Here is a 16,855-nt window from a genome sequence, read left to right as displayed (position 1 = left end):
GCCAAAGCAAGGTTTTATTTAAATTTTTTTTTTAAATGGCTGCCCGAAAAACTTTATTTATCCGCTTTCGCCGTAATTATATTCACGTTTCTGCAGCGGAAAACGGCGGAGATTAGCACGCAATATGAATGCACTTTAGATTTTTCCCTTTCCCACTTTTCTCCCCTCCCCCGCCTTTCCGCTTTTCCACTTTCTTTACGGCGCTTAGTCACTTCAAAATCACTCACACACACTCTCGAAATGCACACTCCGATTTGGATTTTTACCTCTCGAATGCGATTTATTCAGCAATCTGCTTTCGATATTATTTATATTGCTCTTGCACTGGCTCATCCGCACACAGAATCTGAGGGATTTTCCTGTGTTATTTTCCGATACACATAAACAAAGCTCGCGGCGTTTGGCTTTTCCGCATCTCGCGCGCGTCTTCAATTGAAAATCGCTTTGATTTCGATCGCCTGGCAGTTTTCGAAACGCGAGTTTTCAGATCGAATGCCTTTCCTTTTGTTTTGTTGTTAATTGTCAGCGATAAAACGGCGAAGGCAACAACAAATAACGATGCGTGGTGATGCGGGCGGTGGTTTTTGTTCGTTTGCAAGTTGCAGTGTGACCGCGGATCGTAATAGTGGATAACGGAGGCGAACGCCTACGCCAGGAAAATGGTACTAAAAAATACGGGGTGCTGGTATCGAAATCAATGGTTTGCAACTCCACTGATGTGTAGCACTGACATAACCCATTTAACCGATTAACAGAACTGTTAATGTGAATGATTAAATAAATTTGTATATTATTTTAATATAGTTGCGTACTGGAAATTTTGTATTCACAACTAATAAACTAGGAAATTGTACTGAGATGTTTTCAATCTGTTCGATGTATGAAGATTTTTATGTGTTAGAAACTTTAAATTTGTGCCAAATGTTTGGGCATGCGTGTTCGTTTATTACTTTTAAAAACTATTAGTTATAAACAAGCTAAAAAAGGTTTTTGAATTTGCTTAAAAACCTTGCACAGTTAAACGATTTGTCAGTTCAACAGGAATACCCTAATTAAAATAGTCGATGGTATCGAACAAACATCCCAGCTCTAAGAACGTGTGTTTTTGTTGCGCTGCAGCTTGTTTAATTTTTATTTTAAAGTTTAAACAATTATGTCGGCGCAGTATCAACGATTCCTAAAAGTACTGGAAAAGTGGCCAGCGGACAAAACAAAAGTCGGCAGGTGAGCATCAGGAGCAAAATATCCATAAATGTTCGTTCTAGCGGCGCAAGCACATTGGATTATCTAACAAATATTGCCAAGATTTCCCATTATTTGTGTTAAAATAAGGACACAATGCCATGCAATGTGTTTTATCTTTGTTATTTATCAGATAAGTTTCGCAACATGCAATTGTAGAAGTAAATTTAATTTGCTAAGTTTTCATCAGCCGGCGCGCCAAGAAATTCAGGTTCCACCAGCTGACCCAATGAAATGTGGACTGTGGGTTTTATTTGGCGGATTTTGACCAGTAATTTGTGGATCTTGGGAACTTGTTCAAGCTCTAGATTTTCTTGGCTTACAAGGCTCTCATTGTCTTACCAGTTTTCAGAACGTTCAGACACCTTGCTAATTTAATTGATACCGGGCTAAAACATGGCTTCTAAGTTCACCTATCAGTTGGAGCCGGAGAAATTTCTTTTGGGCTTATTTATGTAAGTCTGGATTAAAATTTTTTTATTTTATAATAATAAAAGTCATGAAGGGAAATTTTATAATTTGTAAGATATGTTATTGACAGAAAATAAAACGTGCTGATAATTATCTGGGGATAATTATTGGCACATGTGCGCTAAAGTGCGCATATATCAAGCTTTTTATATTATATCATCTTCTAATACTTATAATTGTGTTTTCTTTAATTTTCCTAATATGATTTGCTCTTATTCTGATTGTGGTTCTTGGGTTTTTTCAGATTAGAATGTATAATTTTTCAAAATTATATGTTGAGAGTTTATTTGAGTCTATGATTAGTTAGTGCATCGCTTTTTAATAAATAGATTTAGCTTTAAATTTTGCAGCCCAATGTATTTTTATAAAAACGACTTTTTTTAACCAAAACCATTTCATTAAAAGCTCTGACATCTGCCACATTTAAAGACGGTTTTACTGTTTTCTGTTTTGTTCGCCAGTTAGTTTTTTTTTTGTATATAGTTTTCTATTACACCTCCACCTAAGTGGTTTTCCAACCCAAACACACACCTCCGGGGAAAAGTAAATGAACCTACTGCCCAGCTGCGCCGCATGGAACGAACATCCACCACAGAAAACACACTCATTTTCTGCCACTGCCACTAAACTTTCTCTCCTCTAAACCAAAAACAAGGGATCTCGGCGAGCAGATCCGCAAGCAGGTGACCAAACTCACCAGCCTTGAGAACGGAGCCACGGACAAGGAGCTGGGACGTCAGATTGATGCTCTGGAGAGGCTGTCCAGTAACGTCTACGCCAAGAAGTACCCGCGCACCTACGAATCCACGGCCACTGGATTAACGGCTGCCCAGTGTAGCCAAGTGTTGAGCTCCGAGTTTATGCAATATCTCAACGAGGGAGCGGGGTCCAAAAAGAAGTAGAACCATGATGAAGCGACTCCTAACCCCCACTAGACTGAGACTGAATAGCTTGAGGCGTAGCTCCAGTGAAGCGAAGACGACTGCAACTTCTCCCCATATTCCCGTGCTGTGCAATACTGCTATTGATTACCTGCAACCTATTCCTGGAGGCACCTATTTCGACATGACATTCGGAGCTGGTGGTCACACGCGACGTCTTTTGGAGAAGTGTCCCGAAGCGAAGGTCTACGCATTAGATCGAGACCCCGTGGCACACCAACTGGCCCGCAAGATGAGCGAATCGGAAGAGTTCCAAGGCCGGCTGATTCCCCTCCTGGGCAAGTTCTCTGACATACCGAAACTTTTCAAGGAACATGGCTTAGCCAAGCATTCAGTGGATGGAATACTCTTCGATTTTGGCTGCAGTTCAATGCAGTTTGACGAGGCGGTCAGGGGCTTCTCTATCTCCAAGGACGGACCGCTGGACATGCGCATGGATGGTGGTCAAAGCGGAGGTGTTACAGCTGCCGAAGTGCTCACACATATCGAAGAGGGTGATCTGGTCAAAATCCTACGGTTCTATGGCGAAGAGAAAGCAGCGAAGAAGATAGCCAGAGGTCTGATAGACGCACGAAAGGCTCTCTTAAAAATTGAGACCACCAGGCAGCTGGCGGACATTGTAGAAAATATTATGGATGGCGGAACCAGGAAGGATAAGCTACGAAGACCCGCCCACTCGGCCACGAAGACCTTTCAAGCCATCCGCATCTTTGTGAATAATGAGCTGAACGAGATCAACTACGGCATGGTTTTGGCCAATGAAATCCTCCGTGTGGATGGCCGCTTGGTGACCATCACCTTTCACTCGCTGGAGGACACCATAGTGAAGCGTCACATCAACGGAAACGTCTTGGCCGGAGCCGCCAATGCCTTGCCCCTCAAGTATTCCAGTCACTATGCCATAGACGAACCTGAAATGTTAGAATCACTGACTAAGAAGAATTGGAAGCAGCTTCATCGCCATGTCATCGTGCCGGATGCCGAGGAAGTGGCCAGAAACTCCCGCAGTCGATCCGCCAAGCTGAGAGCAGCCGTCAAAACGAACTAAACGCATGTCAATAAATTCCCTCGGTCTAGTCCAAAAACTCTCACTCTCGAAATCTATTTTTCTTTCTATCTCACTTTCTGCTCTATATATTTGGATTGTTTGTGCCCAACCAATTGTCACCTGCTGATAAGGACTGGTTTATCTATTTACCGGAGTTATTTGTGGTTCTCGTGCAGAATGGTTTTGGCTCTGGACTGCTTTTTGGTTAGTTAGATTAGGAAATTGCTGTTAATTGCCAGGTAGATAACTATTTTGAAACAGTGGGCTTAGTTTTTTTTTTTTTAAAAGGAAAACACTCCCAGATTATTACTATTATTTTAACATTCGACAAATACAACTAAGAAACCATTCTATCATAAGTGGTTAATGTAGATTTATGGCCAACCATTTGGCAAATAGCTTCCATAGTCCATATATTGTATAATCTCGTTGAACTTTTGAGTATTACTTCAAGTGCTTCATATCAGTAACATACAAATTTGATATGGAAATCACTTTTACCAGCAATTTTCCACGATCGTAGCCATGGTATATGTTTACCATTCACACTCTGCGGTTGTTTTTCTCCCAGAGATGGGTCATGTTGTGGCTCTTAGAGTCGCTGGCATACGTCAGCCGGTGTTGTTCACGGCTGCTAATCGCAAGATGTGACCTGCGAGAAATCCGAAACCGTTAATCTAGAGGCGGCTGATAAGGGAGCGGGATTAAAAAATTGGGAGGGGCGGAGCGGAACGGAGCAGAGCACCTATGTAGGCTATAGATAGGAGCACCCATGAAACGCTCCGTTCAGTTGCATTGCGCGAGCCGAGTTGGCGTGGCTAGTGAGGCGGAATTTTCGGGTTACCGGGCTAACATTTTTTAAGGGCTTACGTTTTTTCAGCGAAGAGTGGAGAGCAGAGCCGGCGGTCAAGATGAGCGAGGCGAAGATCATATCGGGCACGGCGGTGGCCAAGTGAGTGGGAAGAATTTACGGATGGCAGATCCCTGCTTTACCCTATCCTATTCCCATGACAGATCCATTCGCGAAGAGCTGCGAAACGAGGTGGCGGGTATGGGCAAGCAACTGGCGAACTTTGTGCCCGGCTTGAGGATCGTTCAGGTTGGAGGACGGGAGGACTCCAATGTCTACATTCGCATGAAGATCAAGGCTGCCACCGAGATCGGCATCGATGCCGCCCACGTCCAGTTACCCCGATCCATCACCGAGGTGGAACTACTCGATAAGGTGAGTACGCGATTCAAGGGAGTTATGCAACATAATGTACTTTTTATAAAAAATATAATTTTTCGCATTGAATTATTGCTTATCGAAAAAGTGATTTTAATTGTTTTTTATAAATATGTAAATAAATTAGTATTTGAATCTTTTGAGATTATTAGAATTTTAATGTTATTGGCCACTTAATAATTAAAAGTAACCTTCTTACGCTTGCAGATCAACGATCTGAACGAGGATCCGCGGGTACATGGTATCATAGTGCAAATGCCACTGGACTGCGATAGTCCCATCGATTCGCATCGGATTACGGACGCAGTTTCTCCGGAAAAGGATGTCGATGGCCTGCACACTGTGAACGAGGGTCGCCTGGCTATCGGAGACCTTGGGGGATTTTTGCCATGCACCCCCTGGGGCTGCCTGGAGCTCATTCGCCGCTCTGGAGTAGAGATCGCTGGTGCCAGGGCTGTGGTCCTGGGTCGCAGCAAGATCGTGGGCACTCCCGCCGCCGAGTTGCTCAAGTGGGCCAATGCCACGGTCACGGTGTGCCACTCGAAGACCCGTAACCTGGAGGAGATCACACGAAGCGCCGACATTCTGGTGGTTGGGATCGGAGTGGCCGAAATGGTCAAGGGTTCGTGGATAAAGCCGGGAGCCGTGGTCATTGATTGCGGCATCAATGTGAAGTCAGGTGAGTGAAAGATTATAAAGATAAAGATACAACATACAACAGTATTCGTCTGTCAATTGAGACATCTTTTGAAGTTGAGAAGTGAGGCATATGGAAATCATATTACTCATGTATTAGTAGATAATTATATTTTGGGATATACCTTTTTTAAAAACACATGTTTACTTATTGTTGTTTGTGTTTTATGAGTTATTCTTTTTATTTGGTTTTGTATAAAAATTTTTTTAATATTTTGACTTTGAAAACCTATATTATTACCTTATCTATTCCTGGAAATATTTCCACTTTCTCACTGATTTGCTCTCCATCGCTTATCAACACATTCGACCCCCTATTGGGACTCCTAACCCCCGGAGATAAGAAATGATTTTGTTTTCAAAAATCTGTCTCTTAAGAATTAGTTAGGGAACAGCGCCCGTTCGGTGTAAACCATTTCAAGATCTGAGCCTGCCTGATTGCCTTATTGATCCTTTACAGACGCCAGTAAGGCCAGTGGGAGTCGGTTGGTGGGGGACGTGGACTACGAGGAGGCTCTCCAGGTGGCCGGACATCTGACCCCCGTACCCGGCGGCGTGGGACCCATGACGGTGGCCATGCTGATGAAGAACACTGTGCGATCGGCGGCCCGATCCCTGGAGCGTCAGGTTAGGACCCAGTGGACCCTGCAACCGCTGCCCCTGAAGCCGCTGCGCCCCGTGCCCAGCGATATTGTGATTGCCCGTGCCCAAAAACCAAAGGACATTGCCGTGCTGGCCAAGGAGATTGGCCTGGACGCCCGAGAGGTTTCACTGTACGGCAACAAGAAGGCCAAGATTTCGCTGTCAGTGCTGGAGCGTCTGGCAGACAAGGAAGCGGGTCACTATGTGGTGGTGGCCGGTATGACTCCAACGCCTTTGGGCGAGGGAAAGACCACCACGCTGATGGGCTTGGTCCAGGCTCTCGGAGCTCACAAGCAGAGGAACACTATGGCTGCCCTGAGACAGCCCTCCCAGGGTCCAACCTTTGGCATCAAAGGAGGAGCGGCTGGCGGAGGCTACGCGCAGGTTATCCCCATGGAAGAGTTCAATCTCCATCTGACCGGGGACATCCATGCCGTTTCTGCCGCCAACAATTTGCTGGCCGCCCAACTGGACACTCGCATCTTCCATGAGAACACCCAAAAGGATAAGCCTCTGTACGATAGGTTGGTGCCGAAGGTCAAGGGGGAGCGCAAGTTCAGTAACATCCAGCTGCGCCGTCTCCAGAAGTTGGGGATAACCAAGACCGATCCCGACTCGCTGACCGAAGAGGAGTACGGAGCCTTCGCCCGGCTGGACATCGATCCCGAGACCATCATGTGGGAGCGTGTGGTGGACATCAACGATCGGTACCTGCGCAGCATCACCATTGGGCAATCGCCCACCGAGAAGGGAATTTCTAGGGAGACCCGCTTCTCCATCTCGGTGGCCAGCGAGATCATGGCTGTGCTGGCCCTCTCTCGTTGCCTGGAGGACATGAAGCGGCGTCTGGCCGATATGGTGGTGGCTTTTGACAAACGGGGAAAACCCGTAACCGCCGATGACCTGGGTGTGACTGGCGCCCTTGCCGTTCTGCTCAAGGATGCCCTCGAGCCCAACCTGATGCAGTCCCTCGAGGGAACTCCGGTCCTGGTGCATGCTGGTCCCTTTGCCAACATAGCCCACGGTTGCAACTCCATTATCGCCGATGAAATCGGTCTGAAACTGGTGGGCAAGGATGGATTTGTCTGTACAGAGGCAGGATTCGGTTCGGATATTGGCATGGAGAAGTTCTGCAACATTAAGTGTCGCACATCCGGACGCAAGCCCAACGCCATGGTGCTGGTGGCCACCGTGAGGGCCATCAAGATGCACGGAGGCGGAGCACCAGTCACTCCCGGAGCCCCTTTGAATAAGCAATACACGGAGGAGAATCTGGAGCTGGTTCAGAAGGGTCTGCCCAATCTTTTGCAGCACATCGCCAACGGCAAGGCCTTTGGCATGCCCGTGGTGGTGAGTCTGAATGCCCACTCAGCGGACACCCCAGCAGAGCATGAGCTGGTCAAGAAGGCGGCTCTGGAGGCGGGAGCCTTCGCAGCCGTGGTCGCCACACATTGGGCGGACGGTGGAGCCGGAGCAGTGGAACTGGCCGATGCAGTGATCAAGGCCTGTGAGCAGGGCAACCAGTTCCGTCTGCTGTACGATCTGGAGCTTCCGCTGCTGGACAAGATGAACAAGATCGCCAAGACGATGTACGGCGCTGGAAAGGTGGTGCTCTCGCCGGCGGCCGAGGAGAAGGTCAAGCGGCTAACCGAGGCGGTAAATATAATTTGTCTTACGAAATGGTTTTTATTTATTAAAAATAATTATTATTTCTGTAAATTACCAGGGCTTTGGCAACCTACCTATCTGCATGTCCAAGGTCTCGGGCTCATTCACGGGAGATGCCAAGATCAAGGGCGCCCCCAAGGACTTTACCCTGGACGTGGAAGACGTATACGTGTCCGCAGGAGCCGGTTTTGTGGTCGCCATGTGCGGAGAGGTCACCAAAATGCCGGGTCTTCCCACACGTCCGGCCATATACGACATTGATCTGAACACCGAAACCGGACAAATCGAGGGTCTTTTTTAATCTACACAACATTCCCTCTAATTCCAAAGGCATTTACTCATCCAAATTTCAAAATATTAACAAATCATTTGTTTTAACTTGTATAAAAATTGATATAGAAATAAGTTAAAAATGCATTTTTGACGGATTGCGGAACCGCGAATTTTTTAAGACACATATTTTTTATTAAAGATACATGATAAAAGTTCTTATTGAAGTACATACATATTGTTGTTGTTGATAGCTTGAAAATGCTTGTTAACACGATTATATAATCATTTTTGTCATAATATAAAATTTGTATACAATGTTTAACAAGAAAGGAAAGCTAGCTTCGGGCGGAGCCGAAGTTGATATAACCTTGCAGAATATACTGTAAATTAAACAGGCCAAAAATAAAACCAATAAAAAATCCCAACTTCCTAACTTTAAAAACACAAAAGTTATGGCATTTCCAGTCGTTCAGTTATATGGCAGCTATAGGATATAGTCGGCCGATCCTTATGAAATTTGATAGGTCGGATTCATTAGCCAAAAATAAAACCCATAGAATATCCCAACTTCCTAACATTACGAACACCAAAGTTATGGCATTTCCGATCAATCAGTTATATGGCGGCTATAGGATATAGTCGGCCGATCCTTATAAAATTTAGTAGGTCGGATTGATTGGCCCAAAAAATAAAACTCATAGAAAATCCCAACTTCCTAACTTTAAAAACACCAAAGTTATGGCATTTGCGATCGTTCAGTTATATGGCAGCTATATAATATAGTCGCCCGATCCGGTTCGTTCCGAGTGATATACTACCTGCAATAGAAAGACAACTTTTGGGAAAGTTTCAAGCAGATAGCTTTAAAACTGAGGGACTAGTTTGCGTAGAAACGGAATATATACTTTATAGGGTCGGAAATGTCTCCTTCACTGCGATGCAAACTTTTGACTGAAATTATAATACCCTCTGCAAGGGTATAAAAAGTGTGGTAGAATTGTAACTTCTTAGATTTGTATGGCCCATCTCAGATTGATTCTTCTTCTTAAGTCTTTTATTAGCGTCATGTAAATGCCGCTATTGAACAAAAGTGCAAAATCTAGAATCGGCCTCTTATACATAACTGAATAACGACTAACGGTATATTTTTCTAAAAATGTTTTAACAAATAATTGTAATCAAGTTGATGCTGATATAAACGAGGTATGAGAAGCCTCATGCCTATGATTGCTTAAATATATTCTCAGATAGTCATGGAAATGGTACAATTGGACGGATACAAATTTTCGCAACTGTGGTATGAAACTATAAAGTTTTTCTCGACGCCTTAAAGCTGTAGCGCGATGCGACACTTCCACCGCGCGTTGTTGTAATGCTGTCTCTATCTGCATCTTTATCATCCTTGCGTATCTTGGACATAATTTTAAAATAATTAGAGATGATCTGATCAACCCTCGGTCCCTTAGATTCGCTGGCCAGCTCTTTTTCGCAGCGAGAGACTACATTCGTGAGCAAGCCGCCCGACTTGAAGAACAGGATGTGGATGTCTCGTTTGACCCACTTGCAAACTTGCTGGTGAGTGAAGGGCTCAAAAACTTTCATAATCTGGTAAAAGTGTTCATAGCTCTCCGACATCTGCCGCATCTTGAGTTCATCCATTTTAGGAACAGCTAGGTGAGGTCGCCTGATGATGTGGTATGGGTCGTACTGTTCAGAAAAGTTGGAGTATCGCACAGCCGGCCAATCCAGGTTTAGAAGCGTGTTGTAAAGCTTCTTCGGGTGTCCCAGGATGCCGTGAGATACATCAATTAAAGACAGCTGTGATCCAGGCACTATATACTCGAGCTCCATCTCGGCAATGCGGATGTCGGAGCCCCTGTACTTGCGCTCCCCTATCCACAGAATGGGTAGATCCTCCTCCGGAACCAGCTTCAGCTCCTGGATCAGAGGCGATTCCTGAATTCGATAATTATAATTCTTGCTGTTCCTGCCGTAGAGAAGGCTGCGCTCCGCCGGCGTAAAGCTGAGATACTGGGGATGGGCAGAAACGAAGTGCTCTGAGCGGAACAGACGATTCATCTCCATTTCGATTACAAAGTACGCCCTGCGATGCATGCAGATCCAGATTATTTGGATGACTACGGCCAAGAAATGCTCGTGGAAGTATTTGTCGTGGATCGTGGCTGAAATGTTGGATATCGGCTTCATGTGATAGAACTTTGACATACTGCCCTCGCCCCCGATGATGCGGCAGTAGTTGCGGGCCACGAGCATTCGGTACTGGCTCAAGTAGACGGAGAAGGTCTGCTTCATCTCATTGGTCTGCGCGCTCTGGACTTGGGCCAACAGGCCAGAAAGTTCATCGCGACGAATCAGCACAAACTCGACCATCCGCAAATAGTACTCGAAGTAGATTATCAAGGCGTGGATCAAGGAATGCACCTCCGGCTGGTGCATAAAATCAACGAACTTGTACGTTAGAAACTCTTGGGGCATCAGGTAGAGCACCAAATCTCTAATATCCCGGACCACCACCGTGTCACTGTTGTTGGTTTTCGCTCGCACATATTCCTGCCGAAAGATGAGCTCTTCCTCCTGGTCCATGGTGCGCAGGAACTTGTAGCCGTTGGTGGTGATGAAACGCTCCCTAGCGTTCTCCAGATCGTTGTGCGCCTCGAAGTGGAGGCAGTCTTTCTCCGAATCCCATGACCACTTGCCGCTAAAGTACTTTGGGGCGTAGTTGTCCACATGAACGCGCTTCATAACGAAGGTTTCTGGCTTGTCAACTGTTGGAAGAGTCGGTGTTGATGTTAGGTCTATACTTTGAGTTGTGATGTATAAGATCCAAATGTTTTCTGAGCCATATTTGACAGAAGTTTAGGTACTGTGGGAACTCAAGGTATTTCCACACAAGTGGGCAAGAAGCCACATATACCATGATATTTCCTGTCAATCATTAAATACAAGATAATCCCTTAGTTTTGTCTTATAAACCACTTGGATAGGTGGTGACCGGCGAAGTTTTTCGTCGTGTGTTCCAGCATGTTCCGACGCACCATGGCCCACCCGGTCATACGGCAGTTTATCCTGCGCACTGCAGTGCTCAACTATCTGGGCAAGAGCTTGAAGCAGCAGTGGAATGACTTGCGCAAGCTGAGCGCCGTTCTCGGAAAGGCGGAGGAGAATCATAAGGGCGAGGCCCAGCAGATGCTCTCCCAGCTAGTTGAGGTACTACGTTTGAAGACGGCTGCGTCGCATCGTCTGCTGAAGCGCGAGTACGACGAACTGTTCACCTACATGATGGACAAGCGCGATCTGTGGGACAGTCCGGAGTACTTCAAGGCCAAGGCGGCGCTGGGAATGGCCATCCACAACCTGCGGACGTGTGCACCCACCAAAACCATGGACGAAGGCCAGCCGAGAGGGAGAGTTGTGAACGATAGATAGACTTCCATTCAATCAATATATACATACAAAGCCAATCCTTAACTACTTGTAAAAGGGTATCTCCACACGTCCGGATTTTGTGTTGACCGCCTCCCAGCAGGTGCACGCAAATGTGGAGCGATCCATGTGGTCGGTGTACAGCTTTCCTTCCAAGTGATCCATTTCGTGCTGGGCTATCCTGGCATTCCAGCCACTCAGTGTCACTTCGCTGGGGGTTCCTAGTTGGTTTAGGCCGGATAGTTTCACTTCTTCGAAGCGCTCTACTTCGGCGGAGTATCCCCGCACACTCATGCAGCCCTCGGGATGTTTCAGTTTGGAGTAGTTGGTCACCGTCAGCACGGGATTGATGAAAACCTGAAAAGTAATGAAGATAGAAAAGCTGAGATTATAAATTAAATTCTTAGGTTAAGTCCTCCATCTCACAGTCAGTGGCAGCTCAGACATTTGTCGTGCCTGGTACACAGCCTCCGGCAGCTCCTTCCGGATCTGTCCCTTGAATTCCATAGCAATGATCCTGAGGGAAACTCCAATCTGGGGCGCCGCAATGCCCACACAATTAAATTTCCTCAGCACTTTGACCATCTGCTCGACTATGGCTTCGATCTCGGGGCTGTCTATGTGTTCCTTGGGAACCATAGCCGCCTGTTGCCTAAGGATCGGGTCTCCAATCTGGGTGAAGTGGTTATAGGGCGGCAGGTTGGTGCGCTCAGTGGTCCACAGATTCTGGTACCACTTCTTGAAGGACTGACTCGCAGGAGAACTCGTTCCAAGGTGGCGAGGATGTGCCAGAAAAGTTTGGAAGAGTTTAATCCTTTGCTTAAGCAGCATTTTGTGTAATCTTCGGTTGTTGTTTAACCTCTTTTTGGCCAGCTGACCGGCAGTTTATTAGGGATGTGACACCTAGGGACTATCGATAGATCGATTGTAATAAGTTTTGAAATTTGCGCCCAAAGTTACATATGTAGATTCAAATAAACAATTTCAATTTTATCATGATTATTGTACATTTGTAAAATTTCGTTATCTCTCTAAAATTTTAAACAATTTTAACAAGAAAAAAACTTACTGAAACGTTTTCAACAATTTGTTTGTTACAATTATTATGATATCTCAAAAAAAATGAAAAATTAATAAAACACGTTTATAAATGTAAACGTTTTTATATATTTTTATTGACAAAAAAATATGTAAAATTATAGTTCTAGAAATGTTAGCACAATTTCGTCTATAAACTGTATTACTTATGAAACCAAATGGCCGATCGACCTTCGGCCGAGTTGACCTGTTCCCAGCTGACGCAGTTGAAGCTAGAGACATCCATGCGATCCACGTAGATGGTTCCATTCAGGTGATCCACCTCGTGCTGGGCGATCCGTGCACTCCAGCCCTCCAGTTCCATTTCCGACGGGGTATCCAGCTTGCCGATCCCTCGGATGCGGACCTTATCGTAGCGCTCCACCTTAGCGGAATAGCCCCGCACACTCATACAACCCTCGGGATGTTTGTTCACTTGGCTGCTGATTATCTCCAGCTCCGGATTAATGAAGACCTGCAAGCAAATGATTTATGGTGTGAAAATCACGGGATGCGCATTGCACTTTAGAAATAAAACACCGTGCACTTAAAAAGATTTAAAGATAGCACTTTAAAAGTCACACTTTAAAAGTCTTGTTTTAAAAATCCATTTTAAAAAGTAACACTTTCCCTTTTTTCAATTTATTGGAAACTTACCGTTAAGGGCAGAGTTGACATTTTGCGCTCTTCGTAGATTTCCGGTTTGAATTGCTCCTGCTTGCCCTCTCGGAATTCCATGACGATAATGCGCAGCGGTATTCCGATTTGGGGCGCTGCCACGCCCACGCAATCGTAGTGACGTAACACCTTCACCATGCGGTCTATGATCTGATCGATCTCCTTGGTGTCTATGCGCTCCGGAGGAACTTCTTCGGCCACTTGGCGTAGCACAGGATCCCCAATCTGGGTGAAATGGCGATATGGCGGAACGGACATTATTCCTATCGAAAGATGCACCTCTCAACAGAACAATGTCTATTGAGCTACTGCTGAACATGGCAGACGTGGTGAGAAGAATTTGCTACGACAACCTTATCTCTGGATCAGCTGATTAGGCATTATAAACAGTGGGAACAAAAAGTCAGCTTTCCATTTGCTGGTAGAAAATTATCTAGTAAGAAGACCTCGAATTTTGTTTAATTACCTAAGGTTGACGGATGGTTAAAAATCAATTCTGGTTGAACACACTTTTGTTTAATGTTAAGAAATAAGAAGTAAATCCATTTTAATTTTTTAATTTCCAATATGATTGACTTTTATTTTGTTTTCATATTTTACATATCCTCCACATATTGGAAATTTTCGACATTTCATTTTAGTATACTTAAAAAAATATTTCGGAAAATATGTGAAACATTTTTTCAACTTCCAAGAGGTTCCTCCTTCAAACTATTTGTAAGCCAAAGGGTTTAACTGTTTTAAAACTTAAGTCAATGATGCAATAGCTGTAGTTTAATAAAAAAATATGTAAATGCAATTTATTTATTTGTATACCCTAAACAAAAATACAATTCTGGTTTATTGACGATAGTCAGAAAACACATTTTTACATATTTATTCAATACGATAGGAAAACACTGTTGGTAATTTATTTCTTGATTCTTACTGTATTAAATTTAATGGTTACCATGTTATTAAGATATATTTTATATATTACATAGAATATATAAATATATATCTTCTTCTTATTATATTCTTGCAAGGGGTATTTTTTATTGAAGTTACCCCTTTCTAAATGTTCAAAAAATGCCTTTGCAGAAATGTGGCCTAGGACCTGCACTTCTAAGCCCATAACTTTTCTTTCAGACATCCGATTTCAAACTTCTAAGCTCATAACTTTTTTTACAGACATCCGATTTCAAAGGGGCATACTTCTAATTGATTGTGGGATTTCTCTCTTAAAATCTATGTTTTCAACTTGGTTTGTATTTTGGGATCGATTTTTCGTCATTTTCACGATGTAACTCCTTTCCCAATTTTTAAAAAATGGCTTTGAAGAAAAGTGTCTAAATAATTGTGGTTTAATTATCTAAAAATATGCGTTTAAATCTTGAACAGATGGACCGACAGACATGGCTAGATCGATTCGCCTCGTAATTCTGATCGAGAATGTATATACTTTATATGTTCGGAAAATAACCAGCCTCCGAAGTCGGACCAAATTGTTAATAACTAGCGTATAGAATTTATTCACGGAATTTTAATTTTGAATTATCGCCAATACCTCCGAATACTAATTCCAGAAAATAAATTCTTTACCAGTGGAGAAATCATTCGAAGTAGTATTCCTGAGTAACTTTTTTGTTGCGCGGCGAAGTGAAGCCTCCGATGCGTGAGGACGTGATGCTGATGTTATCCGCCTGGTAGGGACTTCCCTTGCGCAGCCTGGACTTGACCTTGTAGTAGTTGGCGATGACCTGATCGACCTTGGTGGGCGGGACCTTTTCGGCCAGCTCCTTCTCGCAGCGGGAGCTTACGTTGGTGAGGAGGAGCCCGCCGGAGCGATAGAACTGGACGAGCTTGTCCCGCTTAAGCCACTTGTTCAGGATCTGCATGCTGTGCGGCTCGTAGATGCGGTACACCTTGTAGAAGTGCTCGTAGTGCTCGCTCATCTTGCGCACCTTCATGGCGTCGATCCTGGGAATGTCCAGGTGCGGCTGGCGGATGATGTGGTACGGGTCGTACTGCTGCGAGAAGTTCGAGTAGCGCACGGTGGGCCAGTCCAGGTCGAGGATGGTGTTGTAGAGGGCCTTCGGGTGACCCAGGATGCCGTGCGCCACATCGATCATCCGCAGCTGTGGCCCCGGCACAATGTACTCCAGCTCCATCTCGGCGATGCGGAGGTCGGTGCCGCGGTACTTGCGCTCCCCTATCCACAGGATGGGCATGTCCTCCTCCGCCACGTGCTCCAGCTCCTGGATCAGCGGCGAGATCTGGGTGCGATAGTTGACGATCTTGTTGTTCGGCCCGTAGAGGAGACTCCGCTCCGCCGGCGTAAAGCTGAGGTACTCCGGGCGGGTCATCACGAAGTGATCGGATCGGAACAGCCGGTTCATCTCCATTTCGATGACGTTGTACGCCCGCCGGTGCATGCAGATCCAAACAATCTGGGTCGCCACGGCCAGAAACTGCTCGTGGAAGATCTTGTCCCGGCTCGTGTCCGAAATGTTGACGATCTGCTTCAGGTGGTAGTAGTGGGCCATATCGCCCTCGCCCTTCAGGATCACACTGTAGTTGCGGGCCACCAGGAGCCGGTACTGGCTGAGATATACTGAGAAGATCTTCTTCATCTCGATGGTCTGATCGCTCTGGATCTGGTCCGCCAGCTCGTCGCGTCGCACCAGGACGAACTCCACCATCCGCAGGAAGTACTCGAAGTAGATGATCAGGGCGTGGATGAGGCGGTGGACCGCCGGGCGGTGCATGAAGTCCACGAACCTGTAGGTTAGGAACTCGCTGGGCATCAGAAAGAGGACCAGGTCGCGCACATCGTTAATGACCAACGTGTCGAAGTCGTAGGTGCCAGGATCACGGACATAAGCCTGCCGGAAGATCAGCTCCTCCTCCTGGTCGATGATCCGCAGGAACTTGTAGCCATTGGTGGTGATATATCGCTCCCTGGAATTCTCCAGATCGTTGTGTGGCTCAAATTCCAGACAGTCCTTCTCGTCGTTCCACGACCACTTCCCACTGTAGTACTTTGGGGTGTAATTATCCACGTGGACTCTCTTCATGGCCCTGTATTTATGAGTTTTTAACTTTTTTAGAAACTATTTTCTTTTAGTTTTTATATTTTGTATTAATTTTTGTATTTTTTTTCGTATAGGGTGTTGCAAGTTGTCTGCGACTGTGTAGTGTGAAATCGTATATAAAAATGGGTAACTATCTGACAGTATTTGAAATGAACCTATTAAATCATTTTTAAGGCAATAAAGAATTTGTGCATGAAATAACCGAAAATATGTTTTAAAGCCAAATGATAATTAATCCAATAGGGTAGCTTTTTTGATTCAATCTTGAAAATAAACAATGTTGTTTTTCCAATTAACCCCTCATGAGTTTTGAAAAGATCCGCTTGTCTAAATAGTTTGCCCAATTACTCCTACACTTCTGGCTTTGTTCGAC

The 16,855-nt window shown here is 45.1% G+C and overlaps 7 protein-coding genes across 9 annotated transcripts; 3 read left to right on the top strand and 4 right to left on the bottom strand.

Annotated features, from left to right (window-relative positions):
- The first annotated feature begins 1,058 nt into the window (after nt 1–1,058).
- Nucleotides 1,059–8,634, top strand: LOC108052159 (C-1-tetrahydrofolate synthase, cytoplasmic). 3 transcript variants are annotated; one of them, XM_017134491.2, is made up of 6 exons: nt 1,069–1,224; nt 4,583–4,654; nt 4,717–4,927; nt 5,138–5,609; nt 6,087–7,924; nt 7,995–8,634. In XM_017134491.2, exons 1-6 carry the CDS (start codon nt 1,154–1,156, stop codon nt 8,235–8,237), a joined length of 2,907 nt encoding a protein of 968 aa, XP_016989980.2. In that variant the 5' UTR covers nt 1,069–1,153; the 3' UTR covers nt 8,238–8,634. The 3 variants fall into 3 exon arrangements, with proteins under 3 accessions (XP_044315105.1, XP_016989980.2, XP_016989979.2); XM_017134490.2 differs by lacking the exon at nt 1,069–1,224 and having other exon boundaries at nt 4,484–4,654; XM_044459170.1 differs by lacking the exons at nt 4,583–4,654; nt 4,717–4,927; nt 5,138–5,609; nt 6,087–7,924; nt 7,995–8,634 and adding an exon at nt 2,369–2,615 and having other exon boundaries at nt 1,059–1,224.
- On the top strand, nt 2,620–3,745 carry LOC108052161 (probable methyltransferase-like protein 15 homolog). Its single transcript, XM_017134492.2, has one exon. It carries the CDS (start codon nt 2,620–2,622, stop codon nt 3,700–3,702), a length of 1,083 nt encoding a protein of 360 aa, XP_016989981.1. The 3' UTR covers nt 3,703–3,745.
- A 762-nt stretch (nt 8,635–9,396) lies between the features above and the next one.
- On the bottom strand, nt 9,397–10,979 carry LOC108052173. Its single transcript, XM_017134511.2, has one exon. The coding sequence runs from the start codon at nt 10,970–10,972 to the stop codon at nt 9,515–9,517; it is 1,458 nt and encodes a 485-aa protein (XP_016990000.1). The 5' UTR covers nt 10,973–10,979; the 3' UTR covers nt 9,397–9,514.
- Nucleotides 10,980–11,246: 267 nt separating this feature from the next.
- Nucleotides 11,247–11,656, top strand: LOC108052175. Its single transcript, XM_017134513.2, has one exon. It carries the CDS (start codon nt 11,252–11,254, stop codon nt 11,654–11,656), a length of 405 nt encoding a protein of 134 aa, XP_016990002.1. The 5' UTR covers nt 11,247–11,251.
- LOC108052174 (peptide deformylase, mitochondrial) lies at nt 11,643–12,523 on the bottom strand. Its single transcript, XM_017134512.1, has 2 exons — nt 12,080–12,523; nt 11,643–12,010 (listed from the first exon to the last, which is right to left on the bottom strand). Exons 1-2 carry the CDS (start codon nt 12,482–12,484, stop codon nt 11,699–11,701), a joined length of 717 nt encoding a protein of 238 aa, XP_016990001.1. The 5' UTR covers nt 12,485–12,523; the 3' UTR covers nt 11,643–11,698.
- A 283-nt stretch (nt 12,524–12,806) lies between these two features.
- On the bottom strand, nt 12,807–13,724 carry LOC108052154 (peptide deformylase, mitochondrial). The gene is made up of 2 exons (XM_017134484.1): nt 13,388–13,724; nt 12,807–13,205 (listed from the first exon to the last, which is right to left on the bottom strand). The coding sequence occupies exons 1-2, from the start codon at nt 13,664–13,666 to the stop codon at nt 12,894–12,896; spliced, it is 591 nt and encodes a 196-aa protein (XP_016989973.1). The 5' UTR covers nt 13,667–13,724; the 3' UTR covers nt 12,807–12,893.
- Nucleotides 13,725–14,892: 1,168 nt separating this feature from the next.
- On the bottom strand, nt 14,893–16,577 carry LOC108052152 (protein phosphatase 1 regulatory subunit 36). Its single transcript, XM_017134481.2, has one exon. The coding sequence runs from the start codon at nt 16,462–16,464 to the stop codon at nt 15,001–15,003; it is 1,464 nt and encodes a 487-aa protein (XP_016989970.1). The 5' UTR covers nt 16,465–16,577; the 3' UTR covers nt 14,893–15,000.
- Between the last annotated feature and the right edge of the window lie 278 nt (nt 16,578–16,855).

The sequence above is a fragment of the Drosophila rhopaloa genome, unplaced genomic scaffold, assembly GCF_018152115.1.
Source record: "Drosophila rhopaloa isolate 14029-0021.01 unplaced genomic scaffold, ASM1815211v1 contig_178, whole genome shotgun sequence".
Lineage (NCBI taxonomy): Eukaryota > Metazoa > Arthropoda > Insecta > Diptera > Drosophilidae > Drosophila > Drosophila rhopaloa.
The sequence above is the reverse complement of the archived record's forward strand: the minus strand, read 5'-3'. Positions and strand labels throughout refer to the sequence as shown.

Coding starts and splice junctions, on each gene's coding strand:
- LOC108052175 (XM_017134513.2), top strand. CDS start 11,252: ATGTTCCGACGCACCATGGCCCACCCGGTCATACGGCAGTTTATCCTG.
- LOC108052161 (XM_017134492.2), top strand. CDS start 2,620: ATGATGAAGCGACTCCTAACCCCCACTAGACTGAGACTGAATAGCTTG.
- LOC108052154 (XM_017134484.1), bottom strand. CDS start 13,666: ATGTCCGTTCCGCCATATCGCCATTTCACCCAGATTGGGGATCCTGTG. Junction 13,206..13,387: donor TGTCAACTCTGCCCTTAACG/GTAAGTTTCCAA, acceptor ATTTGCTTGCAG/GTCTTCATTAATCCGGAGCT.
- LOC108052174 (XM_017134512.1), bottom strand. CDS start 12,484: ATGCTGCTTAAGCAAAGGATTAAACTCTTCCAAACTTTTCTGGCACAT. Junction 12,011..12,079: donor TGTCTGAGCTGCCACTGACT/GTGAGATGGAGG, acceptor ATTACTTTTCAG/GTTTTCATCAATCCCGTGCT.
- LOC108052152 (XM_017134481.2), bottom strand. CDS start 16,464: ATGAAGAGAGTCCACGTGGATAATTACACCCCAAAGTACTACAGTGGG.
- LOC108052159 (XM_017134491.2), top strand. CDS start 1,154: ATGTCGGCGCAGTATCAACGATTCCTAAAAGTACTGGAAAAGTGGCCA. Junction 1,225..4,582: donor GACAAAACAAAAGTCGGCAG/GTGAGCATCAGG, acceptor ACGTTTTTTCAG/CGAAGAGTGGAGAGCAGAGC. Junction 5,610..6,086: donor CGGCATCAATGTGAAGTCAG/GTGAGTGAAAGA, acceptor GATCCTTTACAG/ACGCCAGTAAGGCCAGTGGG.
- LOC108052173 (XM_017134511.2), bottom strand. CDS start 10,972: ATGAAGCGCGTTCATGTGGACAACTACGCCCCAAAGTACTTTAGCGGC.